Here is a 21,330-nt window from a genome sequence, read left to right as displayed (position 1 = left end):
TAACATATTTCTTCAATTTGGTGGATCTGGAAGATCTCGGCACAGGAGAGTCTCCTCCATCACGTCCACAACCGATAAGACGGGGGAGGGGATTGGGGGTTTATTTGTACAATCTCCTTTAGATCTACCCTCAGCTGTGTATTATTTGTACCTGCCTGATTTGAACTAAATCTAATTTTAACTTGACATTACATATTTTTTGGTAGGAGATTTGGTAGTGTGTGGTCAGCTTTAGATTTACCAGAAATAAAGGACACATTATCTGTTCATATTGTATTCAGGAAAGTACTGGCACTACGTAGTTGATGGTAGATCTAAAACAGATTGTACAATCAGTTTGTAGGGTCAACTTTAAGGGTTATGTTGGGTTAGGGGTTAAGGTTAAATTTAAGGAGTCATTATATTTGAGGAACATTAAACGTTATCACACTAGGGTAGCCTTGCACTCTTTCCTTTTATATATTATATTTGAGGAATAAGGTGTTAAATATTAATTTGGAGTGTTTAAAGTATATCTCATATATCACATTTTGGAACATGTGGGAAGGAGTTAAAGCCCCTGTCAGATTTTTATTGTCTGTCCCCTGTTGGGGAGACTCGCACTCTCCATTTGTCCTGTTTATTGATATTAGAGTAACCTGAACAGAAATTTTCCATTGCGGACACTAGTTCCAGCGATTAACCAGGGATTTCCTCTCGCTTCCTGTTTGGCTATGGGACATGAAAAGAAGTCTCCCCAATAGGACACAGAAGGTAAAAAACTGACGGAGGTTATCATTTTCACTTACGCTTATTTTTATTTAATTTTTTATTCAAAATTAGAAAGTTTTGCCTTTTTTAGCTCGGTTATTATTTTCAAGTGTTGATTTTCATGCTTCGGTTAAATTGTGTACAAAGACCTTTCTTGGTGTTGAAGAGAATCTCTGCTTTGGGGGAGGAAACGGACAGCAATAAGAACCAGGCAGAGGTTCTAACCCTTTACCCCTCTATCCAAAACTATAAACCGTTTTGAGTTTAGATTTAGAGATCAAAGATATGTGGAGCGACTTAGGCCGGGTTCACATTGGTATGCTGCAATTTGACGGCAGAGCAGGTCTCTGCACGGTTTACGTGGGTTTTTAGCCACAGTTCCATTGATTTCGATTAGGGTTGCGCCAATGTCACTTTTCTAAGAGTACCGATATCTTTTTTTCTTTTCCAAGTACTCGCTGATGCTGATTGCCTATACCAGGGCTCAAAATTTCAAGTCCTGAGCTACTAGCCAGGCCTCAAGAGTTACTCGCCACCAGTTGCCCCACCTAATTTATACACTGCCCTGCACCTAATTTCACCCGTAAACACGCCCTCGTAGATTATCTCATGGAATGACAATGTTTTATGCAGAATCAAATTACAAAATTAAATATTACCAACAACAACTTTAACAAAATGGGACAGGGCACTGGGGGCAGACCAAAGGGACAGGGCACTGGGGGCAGACCAAAGGGACAGGGCACTGGGGGCAGACCAGAGGGACAGGGCACTGGGGGCAGACCAGAGGGAGAGGTCACTGGGGGCAGACCAGAGGGACAGGGCACTAGAACTGGGTCTCTTCCCCATTCTCTTGCTGTCTCCTCTGCAACTCCCATCCATCCTCTCTCTCTCTCTCTCCCATTCATCTCATCATCAGGAGCCTGTGTGTGCGGCTCCACGCTTGCATGTCCCCACTTACCCCTTTTATTCAGGCTGGCAAAGAGGAGAGGAGCTGCAGCACAGTGGGAGGGAGTACAATCCAGCGCTGAGATCCACACAACTGCACAGCCATTGACACCATAGCACAGCGCACACTGACAGCGCACAGCACACATTGAGACCAGTCTGTTCACAGTGCTCAGGCTAAACTGTTGGACACGTACATAGAGCACAAGGGGAAGAAAACTGCACATACTAGAAGGCTGCCGCTCTCATGTCAGGGCAACTTTCAGTGAGCGCTGCACCGGAGTGGTAATTTTTGCAATCCTCCACCTCACTCATTACTTTCTGCTCTCCAGCTACATTGGTCGGGGGGAGGGGGGCAGGCTCAGAGAGGTCATACTGTTGGGTCCCATGGCTTAATGAGAATTGTAAGTAGAGCACCTGTGTACTGCTCTGCCTGTGCGCGGCTCACCAGACTACTTTTCCCGAGCATGCACCTTTCCTCTTTCGGCCGCCAATCTCATCGGGACTCTAAGTGTAGGCACAGATTGGAGGGAGATTGGTCATGCAGCCCTGTCATCACTCGCCCCCAGCTTAAATCCACTCGCCAAATGCTAGTAGGCGAGTGGAAATTTTGAGGGCTGGCCTATACTATTAATGTCATGTGACAGTAGTTTTTCTTAAAAAGAAAAAATGCTTTTCTATTTCTTTGGGGAGAATGTATGGTGTCAGTGTGTGGTTGTTGTTTTTTTTTGTTTTGTTTTTTTTGTCAGCCCTGTTGGGCAGCTTGGGCTTTGGTGAGAGATCAGGTATCTAAACAGACTTCTGATTCCCCAGTCCTTTTCTTAGCAATCTCAGCCGCACTGGAGATGAATGGACAGGAGACAGAGGCTCCTCTTTTCATAGTTGTTATGGATGGACAGTCAGTGATCACCGACTCTGTTCATTCGGAAATGGAAGGAGCCGGTAAATGACAGATTTACCAGCTCCTTCATCTGCTTTCCATCCTGACAGATCTGGGGCAGGGGGAAGACCGGTGGAGGAGGCGGAGAGCTGGGGAGGAAACGGAGGGACCCGAAGGAGGACATGGGGGGGGGGGGGGGAAGGACATGGGGGGACCAGACGAGGAGCCGGGAAGGACATGGGGGTAGGGGACAGGAGGAGGAGCAACTGCAGAGTCTGGAAGAATGTAGGGGACCCAGAGGTGGACATGGGGGGGGGATCGGAGGAGGCGCTGGGAAGGGCATAGGGGGAGCCAGAAAGTCGGGAAGGACGCAGTGGGACTGGAGGACAAAACGGATCGGGACACGGGACAGTCGGGGCTGATCAGTGTGGTGGTGGGCACAGTTGCAAGCACCGATCTCCCTGACTCCCGCGGGAGAGAGGAGGAGAAAAGCTATACAGGCAGATCGGTGCTTGTAACTCTTCCCACCTCCATATCACTCCTGAGGCTGCCCAAGTATTGGGTAAAGCATCGGAGCATTCAGATGAGTAAAAGTACTCGTGCAAATTCTCGTTATTGGTATCGGTGCAACCCTTATTTCTATTAGGATCGCTTGCTTTTGCCAGATAAACTGAAAAGTACCGCATGCCACTATTTTTGGTGCGCTTTCAGAAAATACGACAAAGCATGTGATCTAATAGAAGTCAATGGGACTGTGTGTGAAACATGTGTGATCCATCACTTTGTAATATGATCGGGGATTAGATTTGTTGCTGATTCTAATTTCATTGTATTGATTTAAGATTGTTTTATGGTATGAAGACAAACTGATTAAGTTTGATTTCTGAACCTTTTTCTATATATCCATTATTTTTGGTGTATTTTTTTTTTGTATATAAAGAATATGTCAGTAAATCTCAGTGATGGTCAATATATCTGTATAAATTCACCAATAAAAATATCAGAAGAGATTGTTGTCATGTGAGTTGATGGTTGTACAGGATGGGGGGGGGGGGGGGGGTTTAAGGGCAGTAAAAAAAAAAAAAAAATCTGGAAACTTGAACAAAGAAAATGCTGGATAATGGTTTGTTATAAAAATGTGGCACTGATAGGCGGCAATGATGGGCACTGATGGGTGGCACTTGTGGGCACTGATGAGGCGGCAATGATGGGCATTTATGGGCACTGATTGCAGACATCTCAAGTCTCCCGCATTTGACTGCAGACTTCCGGACACCCGCGAGTGCAAGGCGATCTCCCAGGTGGGTCTGTCACTTAGCCACAGAAAGAGCAGCACGAACGGCCGAATGGAGTACGGCCGCTCTTTCTGTGGCTGAATGACAGGCGGATGTAAGGCACTGCAAACTAAGGAGGGGGGCACAGCCCAGTCTGCTGTCCCCAGTTTGCTTTAGCTGCTGCATGGGTATGTAGCGCTACCTCCTCAGGAGCCGCTGGTTGATTTGGGATCTACTCTCTTTTGCTTAGCTCACCCCTATTTAACTGGCTCGAACCCTCCCTTGACACATCAGAAAGTCTGGTGGGGGATATTATGACCTCTGCTGGGCTGGGGTCACAAAAGCAGGCATATAATATTCAATGGCAATGTAACAGTGATATTACCTGTGTTACGGATGGTCCCTCCAGACGAGAAAATACACTTCACACAGTCGTATATTTAAACCAAAAGAATGAGTTTACTTTAGGTGAACTCGAAGAAGACAAGAATAAGTTTAAATCATAAATGAGCAACTGTCAGACATTAATACGATATGATTTCGCAAGGGCCCTTGCGGGAATAAGCAATGACAATAATGAACAGGTCTAAGCTAAGAATGGTACCATTCAATTAAACTAGTGTAGGCAATCTATGTTTGCGAGATCCCTACTAGTGGGCTATCCTGCGGAACAGCTAAGGAATGTCTCGAGACCAAGATTCACGTTGCGGCCGGTTGGTGCACGTTAATTTATAATCCACGAATGGTAAACGATGAAAAGAAGTTGGTCAAACAAAGGATCCTGAACAACAACGTTGGTGAACTGATCGCCTGTCAGCGTCAGTCACTTATTTATAATAACTATAAAGTTAAAGGGCCTCTAAGTCTCAGCTAGAGGCCCAACATGTGTCTCCGGCTTGTAGGGTGGCACTAAGTTAACTGTCTGGAAAAGGAGGATTGGAAGTTGAGCATGTTCTCTCTCACCCGACAGGCCCGATCCGCCTGAGTTCTCCTCAGAAGGCGCGGTGGTAAATCACTGCTCCACAGCACAAGGATCCGGACGAGGGTTTTCCACTGCTTCAGTTGTCAGCTGGGTTGCCTCTCCGATCTCCCGGAACACAGGCTGGATACTGGAGTCTTGCTTCCTTCCGAATGGCTGGTCTCTCGGTGGATTTAGGCCCAGGCTTCAGGCCTAAGGCTCCATGCACACTGAAGCTGATAAAAGCTATAAAAAAAACGCCAGTAGCTTTGCAGGGAGCCTTTCAAAGTTTGTTTGCGTTTTTGCAATAGCTTTAATCAGCGTTTTTCAGTGTAGCTTTTTTTTTTTTTTTATGGATGAAAAAACAAGTTTTTGAGCATTTTTCAGAGTTTTTGAGCGTTTTTTTCCGCCAAAAAACGACACTTGGAACGCAAATTTCGGGCGTTCAGAAAAAAGCCAATAAACGCCAAAGCTCATTAACACTAAACGCCCAGGTGTGCATGGGCACATACAGTTGTGTTCAAAATTATTCAACCCCCCAATGCTGTAAAGGGTTTTAGGGAATTTAGTGTACATTTGTAATTGTATTCAGAATGAAATCCTACAAGGACTTCTTAAAGAACCATATGCAACTAAAATAACAGGGAATTTAGTGTACATTTGTAATTGTATTCAGAATGAAATCCTACAAGGACTTCTTAAAGAACCATATGCAACTAAAATAACATCAATCGTTTTTGTAATACAGTAGTAAATGTTTCTTTTGTGAATTCTTCATTTACACAATTATTCAACCCCTTAAAGAGTACCACTCTGAAGAACAGAGGTTCATTGAAGTGTATTCAATCAGGTATTGAAAACACCTGTGGATGTCAGGGAGCAGCAATAAAGCCTAATAAGCATTAATTAGGCAGCTTTAAAATGACTGTGATACTCAGCTCCTTCTAGACATTTACTGGTGTGGTTACAAACATGGTGAAGTCAAGAGAATGGTCCAGGAAGACAAGAGAAGAGGTGATTACTCTTCACAGGAAGGGCAATGGCTATAAGAAGATTGCAAAGATGTTAAACATACCAAGAGACACCATAGGAAGCATCATTCGCAAATTGAAGGCAAAGGGCACTGTTGAAACGCTACCTGGTCGTGGCAGAAAGAAGATGCTGACTTTGACTGCTGTGCGCTACCTGAAGCGTAGAGTGGAGAAAAGTCCCCGTGTGACTGCTGAGGAACTGAGAAAAGATTTGTCAGATGTGGGTACTGAAGTTTCTGCTCAGACAATACGGCGCACACTGCGTAATGAAGGCCTCCATGCCAGAACTCCCAGGCGCACCCCCTTGCTGTCTCCAAAGAATAAGAGTCGACTGCAGTATGCCGAAAGTCATGTGGACAAACCACAGAAGTTTTGGGATTGTGTTCTGTGGACTGATGAAACTGTTTGGGTCCATGGATCAACGCTATGTTTGGAGGAGGAAGAACAAGGTCTATGATGAAAAGAACACCTTGCCTACTGTGAAGCATGGCGGGGGGTCAATCATGCTTTGGGGCGGTTTTGCTTCTGCAGGTACAGGGAAGCTTCAGCGTGTGCAAGTTACCATGAATTCTCTTCAGTACCAGGACATATTGGATGACAATGTGATGCAGTCCGTCACAAACCTGAGGCTTGGGAGACGTTGGACCTTTCAAAAGGACAATGATCCCAAGCATACCTCCAAGTCCACTAGAGCATGGTTGCAGATTAAAGGCTGGAACATTTTGGAGTGGCCATCGCAGTAACCAGACTTAAATCCGATTGAGAACCTCTGGTGGGACTTAAAGAAAGCAGTTGCAGTGCGCAAGCTTAAGAATGTGACTGAACTGGAGGCTTTTGCCCATGACGAATGGGCGAAGATACCCGTAGATCGCTGCAAGACACTTGTGTCAAGCTATGCTTCACGTTTAAAAGCTGTTATTCCTGTAAAAGGATGTTGTACTAAGCACTAAGATTGAATGTCACTTGGGGGTTGAATAAAACTGATAATGATGTGAGCACAGAAAAGACATTTGTGGTTATTTTATTATAAATGTTATGTTATATTTGTCTGACCTACACGTGCCTCTTTGATATAATTGTAAGCAGGATGACTGAATGATCAAAATCAATGTAAGACTGGCCAAAACAATCAATTTCAGTGGTGGTTGAATAATTTTGAATACAACTGTAGGCTAACATAGAGTTCAGTTTATGGGCTTTAAAAAATAAAAAGCCAAAACGCCAATAAACTGCAGTTTATCAGCTTCAGTGTGCATGGAGCCTAACAGCACGGCTGTGCTGTAGTCGGCAGCTCCGCAGAGGAGAAGAAGCAGGTCCCGAGAGAGCGAGATCAGCCACTCCCTTTCGTTGAGTAACCTCCCCCCATAAGTCTGTGCGGAGGTGTCACATGTTCCAATAACAGGGGGCATTGTGGGAAGTGTAGTCTGTTTCTCCTAAGAGTCAATGGAGTCCATATCTCCCGCTACTTGCAATCCCACAATGCATAACTTTTTAAAGGTATCTTACATATTTACAAACGTGAGCAAAGTTCCAGCGGAAAGTCAGGCCTGTCATTGGACAGGATGACCCTGCTACAGGTACTTTTTTCAGTCCATCCGGGTAATTCAGCAGGGAAGGAGAGAGGTGGGTGGAGGCAGAGATAAGACTGTGCGCCGCCTGTGATCTACAGGCTGTAGCAATTGAAAGGGAAAAAAAAAAAACACTTTCCCTAGTCAAACACTTTCTTTGCTTTTGGGTGCGCAGTGATCTCCTGTGCGACAAGAACATGACCGTCCCGGTCTGCCCGGCGGATTGACTTGTCGCACAGATCTTCTCTGCCTCCACCCATCCCCTTCCTTCTGAGGAATTCACTGACTGGGATGGCTCACCAGCCCCATTGCAGCCATACCCTAGGCCCCCCCCATTGCAGCCATACCCTAGGCCCTCCCCATTGCAGCCTTACCCTAGGCCCCCCATTGCAGCCATACCCTAGGCCCCAGCAGCCCAGCTCAAACAGTCAAACCCAAGACCCTAGGCCCCAGCAGCCAGACCCCAGGACCACCAGCCCAGCCCCGGCAGCTGTGTGATGAGGCTGCATTTCATGGGCACTGATCAGGCTGAATTTTATTGGGGCAGGGGGGTCAGTACTGGTGCGAAGCATCGCCTCCCTGAAATGTTAGTTTCGCAAGAAAATGTGTTTTTGCAGATTGGGATGTCTGTGATTGGCTTTTTTTTGATGGGCACTGACTGACATCTGTGATGGGCACCTCTGATGGGGCTGAGATGATGATAATCAATGCACTGATTATCAGCGCAGAATCCCCCCCCCCCCTGTTGGGAGGGCCACCGATCGGCTCTCCTCACGCCTTGTCGGCACAACCTGAGGAAAGCCGCTTACCAACACGTCTTTGTTACCACTGTGATTGGTCACGGCTGATCACGCCATAGTAAAGAGCCTACATCATAGGCTCTTTTTTTTTTTTTGCAGTTTTTTAAAGTGAAGTACAAAGGTCACGAAATAGAGCGTTTTTTTGGTGGTATTTATTCACGACGACTCCATGTGTTTTTTTTTTTTTGTGTTTTTGTTTTTTTTAGATTTAAGAGAAAAATTTGTGGAATTTGGAAAAAAAAAGTCCTTCTTTCGATTTTAAACGATATTCAATAAAATCGATTTTTGTCATAAATTTAAGCCAAAATGTATTCTGCTACATGTCTTTGGTAAAAAAAAAAAAAAAAAAATCCTGCTGAGTGTATAATAATTGGTTTGTGCGATCACTGACATATGTACGCAGATGATCATGTACAGATGTGCGCAGGTGAGTCATTTGGATAATGAAGCTGGTTGGGTGGGGGGGGTGGTAAAAGGGACCTGAAAGCTTCCAAAGATATCCGCACCCCTTGAGCACGGATGTGGTATTGTCGTAGAATAACGTAGGTAGGTAACCACTTACCCCCCGGACCATATTGCTGCCCAAAGACCAGAGTACTTTTTGCGATTCAGGACTGCGTCGCTTTAACAGACAATTGCGCGGTCGTGCGACGTGGCTCCCAAACAAAATTGGCGTCCTTTTTTTTCCCACAAATAGAGCTTTCTTTTGGTGGTATTTGATCACCTCTGCGGTTTTTAGTTTTTGCGCTATAAACAAAAATAGAGCGACAATTTTGAAAAAAATGAATATTTTTTACATTTTGCTATAATAAATATCCCCCAAAAATATATAAAAAAAATTTTTTTTCCTCAGTTTAGGCCGATACGTTTTCTTCTACATATTTTTCGTAAAAAAAAATCGCAATAAGCGTTTATTGATTGGTTTGCGCAAAAGTTATAGCGTTTACAAAATAGGGGGTATTTTTATGTCATTTTTATTATATTTTTTTTACTAGTAATGGCGGCGATCAGCGTTTTTTTTTTCGGTACTGCGACATTATGGCGGACACTTCGGACACTTTTGACACATTTTTGGGACCATTGGCATTTTTATAGCGATCAGTGCTATAAAAATGCCACTGGATTACTATAAAAATGCCACTGGCAGTGAAGGGGTTAACACTAGGGGGCGGGGAAGGGGTTAAGTATGCCTGGGTGTGTTCTTACTGTGGGGGGGGGGGGGGTGGCCTCACTAGGGGAAACACTGATCTTCTGCTCATACATTGTATGAACCGAAGATCAGCATTTCCCCTGCTGACAGGACCGGAAGCTGTGTGTTTACACACACAGCTCCCGGTCCCCGCTCTGTACCGAGCGATCGCGTGTGCCCGGCAGCGATTGTGCCTAGTGGCGGCTGGGAGAGAGGACGTCATACTACGTGCTCTCGCCCAGCCGAGCCAACTTGTGGACGTATAACGGCGGTGGGCGGTCGGCAAGTGGTTAATGAAATAAGCCATCTTTAATTAAAGCGGAGGTTCACCCAAAAATCCACTTTTTGACATTAGCTGTAGCATACTGCTAACATCTGCAGTATGCTGTTTTTTGTTTTTTTTTACTTGTACTTATCGTTATATGAGCCCTTGTTTTCCGGCTCCGAGCGGGGAATCTGGCGGGGAATGGGCGTTTCTAAGCGAAGAGGAGTAGATTGACGGCTGCTAAGGCGTGTCTTGGCCTCTGTTTAATCTTCAACTGCCATGATGCTGCACATGTGATCAGTTATGACACCAGCCATTGGATGGTTTGACAGTTTGGTTGAGAGCACAACCAATGTGACAGTTAGCATTCCCGGCATGCCAGGAATGTAACTGCTTTTTCAAACTGTTAAATTGATGGGTTTACTTCCGCTTTAAGGATGCTGGAAAGTTCATTTTGAGGGTGAACCTCCGCTTTAAGCTAAATAAGTTCAATCACCATCCATTCCCTGCCATACATTCAAGCCAAGAGACCATCACCAATTGTTCTCAGTCTTGCTCCCAATCATGTCTGGTTTGCCAACGCCCTCACAGGCTGTTTTTATTACCACAATAGGCTTCACAGACCACATCTGATTGGAGGAGATCACAGCATGTGACCATAGGAAGTGATGACACAGCATGTGACCTCCTCCATGGGAAGTGATGTCACAGCATGTGGGCTCAATACAACAAATGCCCATATATCGATTTGGCAGCACAGATAACCCCGTCCAACAGGGATTCAATACAGTAATATTCAATAACAATATAATACACCACCACAATACAGCAATATAATACGATACAGTAATAATCAATAACAATACAGCAATATAATAACAACAATAGGATACAGTTCCTGATGAGAGGAGCTTATCTGCAGGTGTAGGCGCACATCACAAAACAGTGTTGATGAGGTACTGAGAGATGACAGGAGCGCACACCAGCTAAATTGACAATGCTCTTGCAGAGCGGACGCACCCGGAAGGCGAATATCTGTGCATCACACAGGGGCCCTTTCATCGGCCGACACCCCCACTCCACAAACACCCTTCTCCAAATCAGGAAGTGTATCTCAACCAGTCTGTCTGCCCTAGTCGGCTTTCTAGAGCGGGCTGAGGGAGAACCAACCATGGGTGACACTATGACAATACATAATAAATACATCTTTAAATGTCCACAACAGCATGCATGAGGTATAGATGGGCACCAATGAGGTGACATAGATGGGCACCAATGAGGCGGCATAGATGGGCATTTTTCATATTTTTTTTATTTATTTTTTTATATACATTTTTTGCAAAAAAGGTAAATTTCTCCTTAACTGATGGGGCGGCGGCGATAGGCAACACTGATGGGCATGCATTGGCAGCACTAATGGCCACTGTTGAGGCTGCACTGATAAGGGACACTAGTTATCAGCGTAGATGTCCTTTTTTCACACAAGCCGGCTCTCGGCTCTCCTCCTCACGCTGTCAGCATAAGGAAAGGAATGAATAAAGTGATTGATGAGCGCAAAATAGTGGTATAATAGAATAAAATAAAATAGCAGTGAAACGTCCAATTAGAGAAAATAACACTAATAAAATATGATCTCCAAAGTGATGCAAAAAGTGTAACGAATAGTGCCAAGTGGGCACAATGGATATGCAGAATCCAATGTGTAAATGATACTAATAATGAAGAGATTTGTGACAACAGTTCATATGTGACAGTTCATGAATCACAGGAGTGAATAACAATTCCAAACGGTGACTGTGTATCCAAGCAGAGTGATGAAAAGATCCACATAAGCAGCTGAGCTCACAATGTGCTTACCTCACACACATGCAATGACAGCATGGTATCTCCACAGATGAGATCTGACACGAGAAACGAATCCTCCTCACCTCTCCTATAGTAACACCGACTGGGGGTCCATAGATGGTAAAAACGGCGTCCTTCTGGTTATGTCTGCAACTCCGGACTTCACCAAAATGGAGGCTCCGTGTGCAAGTGCACTTAGGATGGTCCCAAAATAAACGGAAAGAATCTCCAATAGTGTAGTATTGTCAAACCAATTTAATGTAGTCCACAAAGTAAAATAACAACAGGGGGTTCAGCTAGACAGAGCTTGAACCAAAACAGACTGCGAGAACGGCTGTGTGATCGGGTAGGTGCGTCACTTCCGGTCACGTCTTTCGATGCCTTACGCGTTGCGTCACGTCACGTGACTTCATCAGAGGCTAGTGATTGGCTGGGCTATCTACACCTTTATACAGCTTAGCCGGAAATACAATTGCGGCCATTTTGGAACCTGGTAACCATCAAAACACATCGCGGCCATACTAATAATGGGCACAGTCGATGGAAACATGTGGGTTATGATGGCAGAAGTGTACTGTGTCGAAAGAATGTACAAAAAACGTGTTGTGAGAGACCATGAAGGACTAATATGATCTAAATTCAACACAGAAAATATAAAATAAATGTCATATGATACAAAATTCTATATGTATATAATACAATCTGGCAAGAATAGTTTAAAAAGAGATAAATATCCAAGATAGATAAAATTTATCATTTAGGGATAAAATACATTGCAGTACCGTCTAATCAGACAGAATCAATATATTATCCATTTTTTATGTAAAAAACCAATATAATAAAATATTTAAAATAGTTATATTTAAGTTTAAAACTATAAAATATAAAATTGTAAAAAGGAATCGTAGTGAACAGGGTCACCCTTCTTGATGGTGATACATCATAATATTTAATTTATGAGGGAAAAAACAGCTTGCAAAGTCTAGTATATGTATGGATAAAGCGAAAAAAAGGGGGAGTCTAGCAAGAAAAACTAAACCAGAGTGACACCTCATTCCCTTTATCGCAACCTCATTAATACAATAATACAGTTTAAAAATTACTTAAAAAACAGTTAACATCAAAATCCACATTAAGGCCATCCGGCACCAATGTGTGGAGGGTATGTATCCATTGAGACTCTTTCTGACTGATAGTCCTAACCAGATGGGCTCCCCTCCATGGCTTTTTAAATTTGTCAATGGCCCAAAAGGATAAATGACGTGGATCTTTGTTATGGACTTCAGCAAAGTGTCTACTGACACTATGCTTGTCGAAACCTTTTAAGATGTTCTTAATGTGTTCCTTAATACGGACCATTAATGGTCTTTTGGTTCTACCTACGTATTGGAGCTTACAAGTACATTGTAGTACATAAACCACACCCTCAGTGTGGCAACTAATAAAATCCTTAATGGGGTACCACGTATTGGTATAGGTCCCCAAAAACTCTGTTCTTTTAAGTTGTGGGCCTTTTGCATGTAAACAGGCAAAACAGTACTTACATGGAACAAACCCTTTTGTATTGAAAAATGTGTAGCCACTCTTAGGGGGAGGGTCTACTACATTTTTAACCAACAGATCTCTGATTGTGGGTGCTCTTTTGTACACAATATTTGGCCTAATTGGTAAAATATTTTTTAAATGTTTATCTGTTGTGAGAACATGCCAGTGTTTTCTCAACACTTTCTCCACATCCTTGTGTTGGATGTTGTAATCCAAAATAATGGCTGGTGCTTCTGCTTTTTGTTGGGTTTTTATATTTCCTTGTAACATCGAATTCCTGTCAAGATCCGCCACGGTTTGTATTTGTTGTTGTATGAATTCATCAGAGTATCCCTTCTTTTTAAACCGTTCTCCAATAAATTCAGCCTGAGTACGAAAATCTATCTCCTTTGTACAATTGCGTTTGATTCGAACTAGCTGCCCTTTTGGGATATTCAGTAACCAAGATCTATAATGGCAACTCTTTAATGATAGGTAGCTATTAGTGTCTACACTTTTAAAGTGGGTCTTGGTAATCAATCTCTCTTTCGAGATCGTGATGTCCAAATCAAGGAAATTGATCGATTTATCGCTCATGTTTACCACTAATTTGATGTTTTTATCATTTGTGTTGAGGTTTGAGAAAAAATCTTCCAGAGTGTCCTTAGTGCCATTCCAAATAATCAATACATCATCAATGTACCTTTTGTACATGATGAGTTGTGATGGCGTGTTGGAATAGACCACACCTTCCTCCCACTCAGCCATGAATGCATTAGCCACAGATGGTGCAAATTTAGCACCCATGGCTATACCCGTCTTTTGATTATAATAGGTCTGGTTATACCAGAAATAGTTAGATTTTAAGCAGAACTCTAGACACTTAATTAAGAACTTACGCTGCTTACATGGAAGAATGGTGTAATTTCTCAAAAGCCATTTAGTGGCACTACAGGCTTGATGGTGTTTCACAATTGTGTACAAGGATGACACGTCTGCAGAAGCTATGATTGTACTGCCTTCTATGACAGGTACTTCCTCTAATAGCTGCAAGACATGCTTCGTGTCCCTTAGATACGATTTAGTTTGCTGGATAGCTGGCTGCAAAAAATAATCAAGATATTGACCCATCCGGGCCGTAAGGGAATCAATCCCGTTAACAATCGGTCTACCGGGGGGATTGATCTTATCCTTGTGTAATTTGGGGATAGTGTAGATGATAGGAATTCTACAGGTTTCTGGTAATAGAAAAGTCGCTTCTTTTTTATTGAGAATGTCCCTTTTGAGTCCTAAACGAATCAACTGTTTTAGTTGCGTTTTGTAATGCACTATGGGGTTTCCGGGTAGTTCAGTGTATGTCTCTTTATCCATTAATTGGCCAAGAAGCTGTTCATGGTATTGTTCTTTGGACTGTACCACTACCCCTCCCCCTTTATCAGCCGGGCGGATAACAATGTCCTTTCGCTTTTTTAGACTTTGTATCCCTCTTTTTAGATGTGGAGGGTCTGAGACATTTTTCAATTTAAGCTTATCCAGATCTTGTAGCACTAATTTTTTAAACACCTCTATATGTTGGTTGTTGCCTACTTGAGGATTAAACACAGAATTGTTACGTAAAGTACTGTGTTGTATGGCATTTCTTGCTGGGGATGTGGAGGATAAACTTTTTATTGGGTTTCCAATGAAGTATTTTTTAATATTAATCTTTCTAATATATTTTTGAATGTTGATATATGTATCAAACTTGTTTAAGTTTTTGATTGGTGCATGTTTAAGGCCTACATCCAATACTGCTAGTTCATCTGCAGTCAGAGTTTTACCACTTATGTTGAAGACCCCCTCTCCTTTTCCAATCTCTTTCTTTTGGGATCTCTTTCCCGCTCTACATCCCCGTTTTCTTCTTCTGGTGTGCGGGTTACCCTTGCCTCCCTTGGTCTTCTCGGGGATCTGGGGGGTTCCTTGATGTTTCTTGATGGTGATTGGTTTTCTTGTCTGTGTCTCCTCGGGGATCGATACGTTTCCTGGGGAGGTCTCCTTGGAGAGTAGTCCCTCCGATCCCGATCTAAAAAAGACCTTTGGGGATCATAATGGTACTGGTGTGGTTGATAGTAATGCTCCTGATGTGGTCGTAAAGACTCATACCGATTGTAAGTAGACACTGGACTTCGTTGTGGGTAGTTGTAATACTGAGGGTGATAGGGTGGAGGAATAGGGGGTGGTGGATGATATACAGATCCTCTATTCTCCCTATGATCCCTTTCCGAATTACGACGATTCCAAGTGTTCTTTTTAAAAGGCTTCTTAAAAGGTTTTTTCTGTTTGTTGTTATGGGGTGTTTGCTGATTATATCCCTCACCATTTTTCTGATGGTATTGTTGTTGTTCATGTTGGTTTTTACCAACAGGTCCTTGATCTTGCCAGCCCATATGTTTTATGGGTCGAGTTGCAGTGGGATCTTGTACTTGCAATTCTTTCTCGGGTGTAGATTGCGTAGATGTAGGCAAAAAAGGAGTATTCTTTGCCTGCCATTTAAAAACCTGATCCGCTGTATAGTCCGTTATATCCCGGTGATATTTTTTGGCTTTCCTTTTTTGGGTTTCTAAGTCCTTGATGGCTAGATTTTTGTTTAATTGGGTCGCCAGTTTTTTAAAATCAGCAGACTCCTTAAACGGTTCTAGTTTCAATTTGGTTTCATTTATTATAGTATCAACCATACGCATCCTTTTTTGCTTACGTTTCAAAAGAAAATGGATCGCTTCTAAACTTTTGTCATTATAGAAGTGAAACCATTCATCTATGGATTGTTTGTCCACAAGGCCGTCATTGGGAGGAATGTCCCATCGCAGCCTCCTGGGTACAATTTTCTCTTTTATATACCTATCAAAGGTGTGTATATCCCACCAGAGATTGACCTTTCTTTCCATATTATGGGCCAATAATCTAAATTGGCTATTCAGGTCAGTGTCTCTGGGAAGGCTGGTAACACTGAAAACTTCATCTAAATTCACCTGGCGGTGTTCCATGTAGGAAAGTGTTTCCATAGCAGCTGCTCTAGTAGTGTTATAAAGTGATGGGTGAATATGAAAGGGGAAACTAAAGCGCTAGCAGTGCCCAAATGTACAGGGTGGAAAATGAAGTGCTAAAAATGATACAATAATTAATGCTGCTCAAATCTAAGATTGCAATAACAACAAAATGGATAATATGAATAAAGTGATTGATGAGCGCAAAATAGTGGTATAATAGAATAAAATAAAATAGCAGTGAAACGTCCAATTAGAGAAAATAACACTAATAAAATATGATCTCCAAAGTGATGCAAAAAGTGTAACGAATAGTGCCAAGTGGGCACAATGGATATGCAGAATCCAATGTGTAAATGATACTAATAATGAAGAGATTTGTGACAACAGTTCATATGTGACAGTTCATGAATCACAGGAGTGAATAACAATTCCAAACGGTGACTGTGTATCCAAGCAGAGTGATGAAAAGATCCACATAAGCAGCTGAGCTCACAATGTGCTTACCTCACACACATGCAATGACAGCATGGTATCTCCACAGATGAGATCTGACACGAGAAACGAATCCTCCTCACCTCTCCTATAGTAACACCGACTGGGGGTCCATAGATGGTAAAAACGGCGTCCTTCTGGTTATGTCTGCAACTCCGGACTTCACCAAAATGGAGGCTCCGTGTGCAAGTGCACTTAGGATGGTCCCAAAATAAACGGAAAGAATCTCCAATAGTGTAGTATTGTCAAACCAATTTAATGTAGTCCACAAAGTAAAATAACAACAGGGGGTTCAGCTAGACAGAGCTTGAACCAAAACAGACTGCGAGAACATAAAAAATGGATAATATATTGATTCTGTCTGATTAGACGGTACTGCAATGTATTTTATCCTTAAATGATAAATTTTATCTATCTTGGATATTTATCTCTTTTTAAACTATTCTTGCCAGATTGTATTATATACATATAGAATTTTGTATCATATGACATTTATTTTATATTTTCTGTGTTGAATTTAGATCATATTAGTCCTTCATGGTCTCTCACAACACGTTTTTTGTACATTCTTTCGACACAGTACACTTCTGCCATCATAACCCACATGTTTCCATCGACTGTGCCCATTATTAGTATGGCCGCGATGTGTTTTGATGGTTACCAGGTTCCAAAATGGCCGCAATTGTATTTCCGGCTAAGCTGTATAAAGGTGTAGATAGCCCAGCCAATCACTAGCCTCTGATGAAGTCACGTGACGTGACGCAACGCGTAAGGCATCGAAAGACGTGACCGGAAGTGACGCACCTACCCGATCACACAGCCGTTCTCGCAGTCTGTTTTGGTTCAAGCTCTGTCTAGCTGAACCCCCTGTTGTTATTTTACTTTGTGGACTACATTAAATTGGTTTGACAATACTACACTATTGGAGATTCTTTCCGTTTATTTTGGGACCATCCTAAGTGCACTTGCACACGGAGCCTCCATTTTGGTGAAGTCCGGAGTTGCAGACATAACCAGAAGGACGCCGTTTTTACCATCTATGGACCCCCAGTCGGTGTTACTATAGGAGAGGTGAGGAGGATTCGTTTCTCGTGTCAGATCTCATCTGTGGAGATACCATGCTGTCATTGCATGTGTGTGAGGTAAGCACATTGTGAGCTCAGCTGCTTATGTGGATCTTTTCATCACTCTGCTTGGATACACAGTCACCGTTTGGAATTGTTATTCACTCCTGTGATTCATGAACTGTCACATATGAACTGTTGTCACAAATCTCTTCATTATTAGTATCATTTACACATTGGATTCTGCATATCCATTGTGCCCACTTGGCACTATTCGTTACACTTTTTGCATCACTTTGGAGATCATATTTTATTAGTGTTATTTTCTCTAATTGGACGTTTCACTGCTATTTTATTTTATTCTATTATACCACTATTTTGCGCTCATCAATCACTTTATTCATATTATCCATTTTGTTGTTATTGCAATCTTAGATTTGAGCAGCATTAATTATTGTATCATTTTTAGCACTTCATTTTCCACCCTGTACATTTGGGCACTGCTAGCGCTTTAGTTTCCCCTTTCATATTCACCCATAAGGAAAGGAATGCCGATAACTAACTGGCTGGTGTTTACATCATGATCACATGGTAAAGGGCCGCTGTGATTAGCTAAGTCTGAAGGACAAAGGGTATCACGGAGCACAGCTCAGCGGGTGCGATCACAGGAGAACGTCATATGACACCCTCCTAAACTGGCCGACAATGCTGTAGCCGTCATTCAGCTAAAGCGCGGTTGGGAAGTGGTTAAAGCATTCTCTGCATTAGGGTAAAAACATTCTATTGGCAGCTCCCCCCCTCCGGTGTTGATCCAGCACTGTGCCTGAGATCAGAGGCTCTGCTCTCTCACCCTCCAGAGGGAGCAATTGGCTCATGTTGCTGTCAATCAAATTCATGCAGGAGGGGCTGGTAGATGATAGAAAGCAGCTTCCTATGCTGGCACGCTGAGAACAGGAGCCGCCAGGACTGCTGCCGGAGGCCCCCCAAAAGAAGAGATTCAGGGCTGCTCTGTGCAAAACCATTACATCTAGAGCCGGGTTTGACAAATTTGCTTGGAATCTAGGAGCCAGCTAAAAAAAGTTAGGAGCCAGAAACGCTCCCCGTCCTGCCGAGCTCGCGCGCAGAAGAACGCATGCCTGAGTAGCGCCGTCATATGAAAGCGGTGTTCAAACCACACTTGAGGTATCGCTGCGATCGTTGGAGCGAGAGCAATAATTCTAGCCCTAGACCTCCTCTGTAACTCAAAACATACAACCTGTAGAATTTTTTAAACGTCGCCTATGGAGATTTTTAAGGGTAAAAATTTGTCGCCATTCCACAAGCGGGCACAATTTTGAAGCGTAACATGTTGGGTATAAATTTACTCAGCGTAACATTATCTTTCACAATATAAAAAAAAAATTGGGCCAACTTTACTGTTGTCTTATTTTTTTTTATTAAAAAAAAAGTGTATTTTTTCCCCAAAAAGTGTACTTGTAAGACCGCTGCGCAAATCCGGTGTAACAAAGTATTGCAACGACCGCCATTTTATTCTCTAGGGTGTTGGAATAAAATATATCATGTTTGGGGGGGTTCTAATTGGAGGGAAGGAGATGGCAGTGAAAACACAGGGGAAGCTCCATTAGTCTTGTCATGCCAACGGCCACCACAAGATGGTGCCAGATCACAGAAGGAAGCATAGGCCTGCAGAAGGCCGCAAAGCCGAGGCCTATATTGGTGGCTGGCGCGACCCGGCGTGATCGCATGGAGACACAGGAAGGGGTATCCTGTGTCTCCGTGCGCCCCCACCTTGTGATCGCGTCGGGCCGCGCCGGCCAGTAATTGAGGCCGTGACTTTGCGGCCTTCTGCAGGCCTAAGCTTCCTTCCCCAGGTGCCAGGTCGCTAATTCTATTATTCTATCAATTGCGACCTGGCGCCCGGATTTTGTTGAGCCCTGACATAGAGCAAGTAAGTAGAACACGTTTGTTATTAAAAAAAAAAAAAAAAAAAATAGCTTTACAATCGCTTTAAAGCTGGTCATGATATATACAATCTGATTGTACAATCTCTCAACTGCCTAAGGACCGTCCCACGTGCGTATACTGCAGCAGGGCGGCCCTTAATGTACATGATTCCTGTGATTGGCTCCGAGGCGCGCACGCCGCTGGAGCCCCGTTCAGGGTGTGATTGGACAGAGCGGGAGCCAATCGCGCGATTATTCACAAGGATGCAAGGCCTGGGCAGGAAGGGATATTGAAGTAGTGTAGTGTAGTGTAGTGTAGTGTAGTGTAGTGTAGTGTAGTGTAGTGTGTGGTTTAGGAAGGTTCTCATTAGGGGGGCCGCCTGGATACCCACTGAATGGACTTCTAAGGTAGGAGCTCCCTTTTCATGGTTATCGTTAATCTAAAGAAAAGTGGGCGGGGTCATTTTCTATCTGACTTGCTGCAGCTTCTATTGCACATTGTGAGAAGCTCCAAGAGAGGAGGCGGTATAAGTGGGGAAAACTGAAGAAAAGGTCAGAGCTCGGGTTTTAAAGCGTTTTCTTTGTGTTGGACAGGTGGAGCTTTGCCATGTGCGTCGTGCGTAAGAAAAGATTCCTGCTGCTCTACGGGACGCAGAAGGGACAGTCGCAGGCTATCGCTGAGGAAATTGGCCAGCAGGCAGAGCATCACGGCTTCGTCGCCGACATTGTCTCCTTAGAAGATCTGGATAAGGTAGGTGAACCACCGTCTGCCCTGTCTTTGGTCCCTGTTCTGTCCAGCCAAACGGTTAAGGATGGCGGCGCTGCGAAAACCCGCAGCATGCTACAGTGTGTGCAACCTGGCCTCATGTATCCGCCCTTCAAATCGCCTGCGTAGTCTGTGGCACTGTACAATGAGCGGGTGGAGATGCAGTATTGAGAAGTGCGGCGTAAAGAACAAATGGAGAGATCGTTATCGGCAGGTGGTATGTTGGGTTGTACGGAGTCTCGGATGTATTTAGGACTCCAAAAATGGACACCGAAAATGGGTTGGGGGGGATGGGAGGTCATGTCAGTCCCAACACTGCAGAGTGCATTTTTACTTGCTGGTCTTCCTATGTTGAATTTACCCATCCTAAGACATTAACCACGCTGGATGCGCGCGCAGGCCGTGTTTTTACGGCCTGTTAGAGATTCAGAACCACCCGACGGCCGTATAAAGTCGTTGAGATGCCGATGCGAGTGCCTGGCGGCCGTGGTGTCCGCCAGGGACTCGGGATCGGCGGCTACAGGGACAAGACGTGGAGCTCTGTGTGTAAACACAGAGATCCACGTCCTGTCAGGGGAGAGGAGGAGACCGATCTGTGTCTCTTGTACATAGGGACACAGATCGGTCACCCCCCCCTCCACCTACAGTTAGAACACAATTTAGGGTACACATTTAACCCCTTCCTCACCCCCTAGTGTTAACCCCTTAAATGCCAGTCACATTTATACAGTAATTAGTGCATATTTATAGCACTGATCGCTGTATAAATGTGAATGGCGCCAAAAATGTGTCAAAAGTGTCCGAAGTGTCCGCCATAATGTCGCAGTCACGAAAAAAATGCTGATCGCCGCCATTAGTAGTAAAAAAATAATAAATAATAATAATTCTGTCCCCTATTTTGTAAGCGCAATAACTTTTGCGCAAACCAGACGCTTCTTGCCATTTTTTTTTTTTCCCCCAAAAAATATGTAGAAGAATACGTATCGCCTAGACTGAGAAAAAAAATG

General features: G+C 43.6%; 2 protein-coding genes across 2 annotated transcripts in view; both read left to right on the top strand.

Annotated features, from left to right (window-relative positions):
* Positions 1-634, top strand: part of LOC120941650 (E3 ubiquitin/ISG15 ligase TRIM25-like) — a 2,333-nt gene extending 1,699 nt beyond the window's left edge. Inside the window, exon 1 of the mRNA XM_040355180.1 lies at positions 1-634. This exon is cut by the window's left edge and continues 1,699 nt beyond it. The gene's annotated coding sequence lies outside the window, so the exon portion shown is untranslated.
* The window catches only part of MTRR (5-methyltetrahydrofolate-homocysteine methyltransferase reductase), a 143,512-nt gene that overhangs the window by 72,584 nt on the left and 49,598 nt on the right, over positions 1-21,330 (top strand). Inside the window, exon 2 of the mRNA XM_040355179.1 lies at positions 20,152-20,308. Within this exon, the coding sequence (XP_040211113.1) occupies positions 20,165-20,308 (144 nt within the window). The 5' untranslated portion in view covers positions 20,152-20,164. The remainder of the gene's footprint in view (positions 1-20,151; positions 20,309-21,330) is intronic.

This window comes from Rana temporaria, chromosome 5 (genome assembly GCF_905171775.1).
Source record: "Rana temporaria chromosome 5, aRanTem1.1, whole genome shotgun sequence".
NCBI lineage: Eukaryota > Metazoa > Chordata > Amphibia > Anura > Ranidae > Rana > Rana temporaria.
Note: the sequence above shows the minus strand (reverse complement) of the source record. Positions and strands in the feature narration are given on the sequence as shown.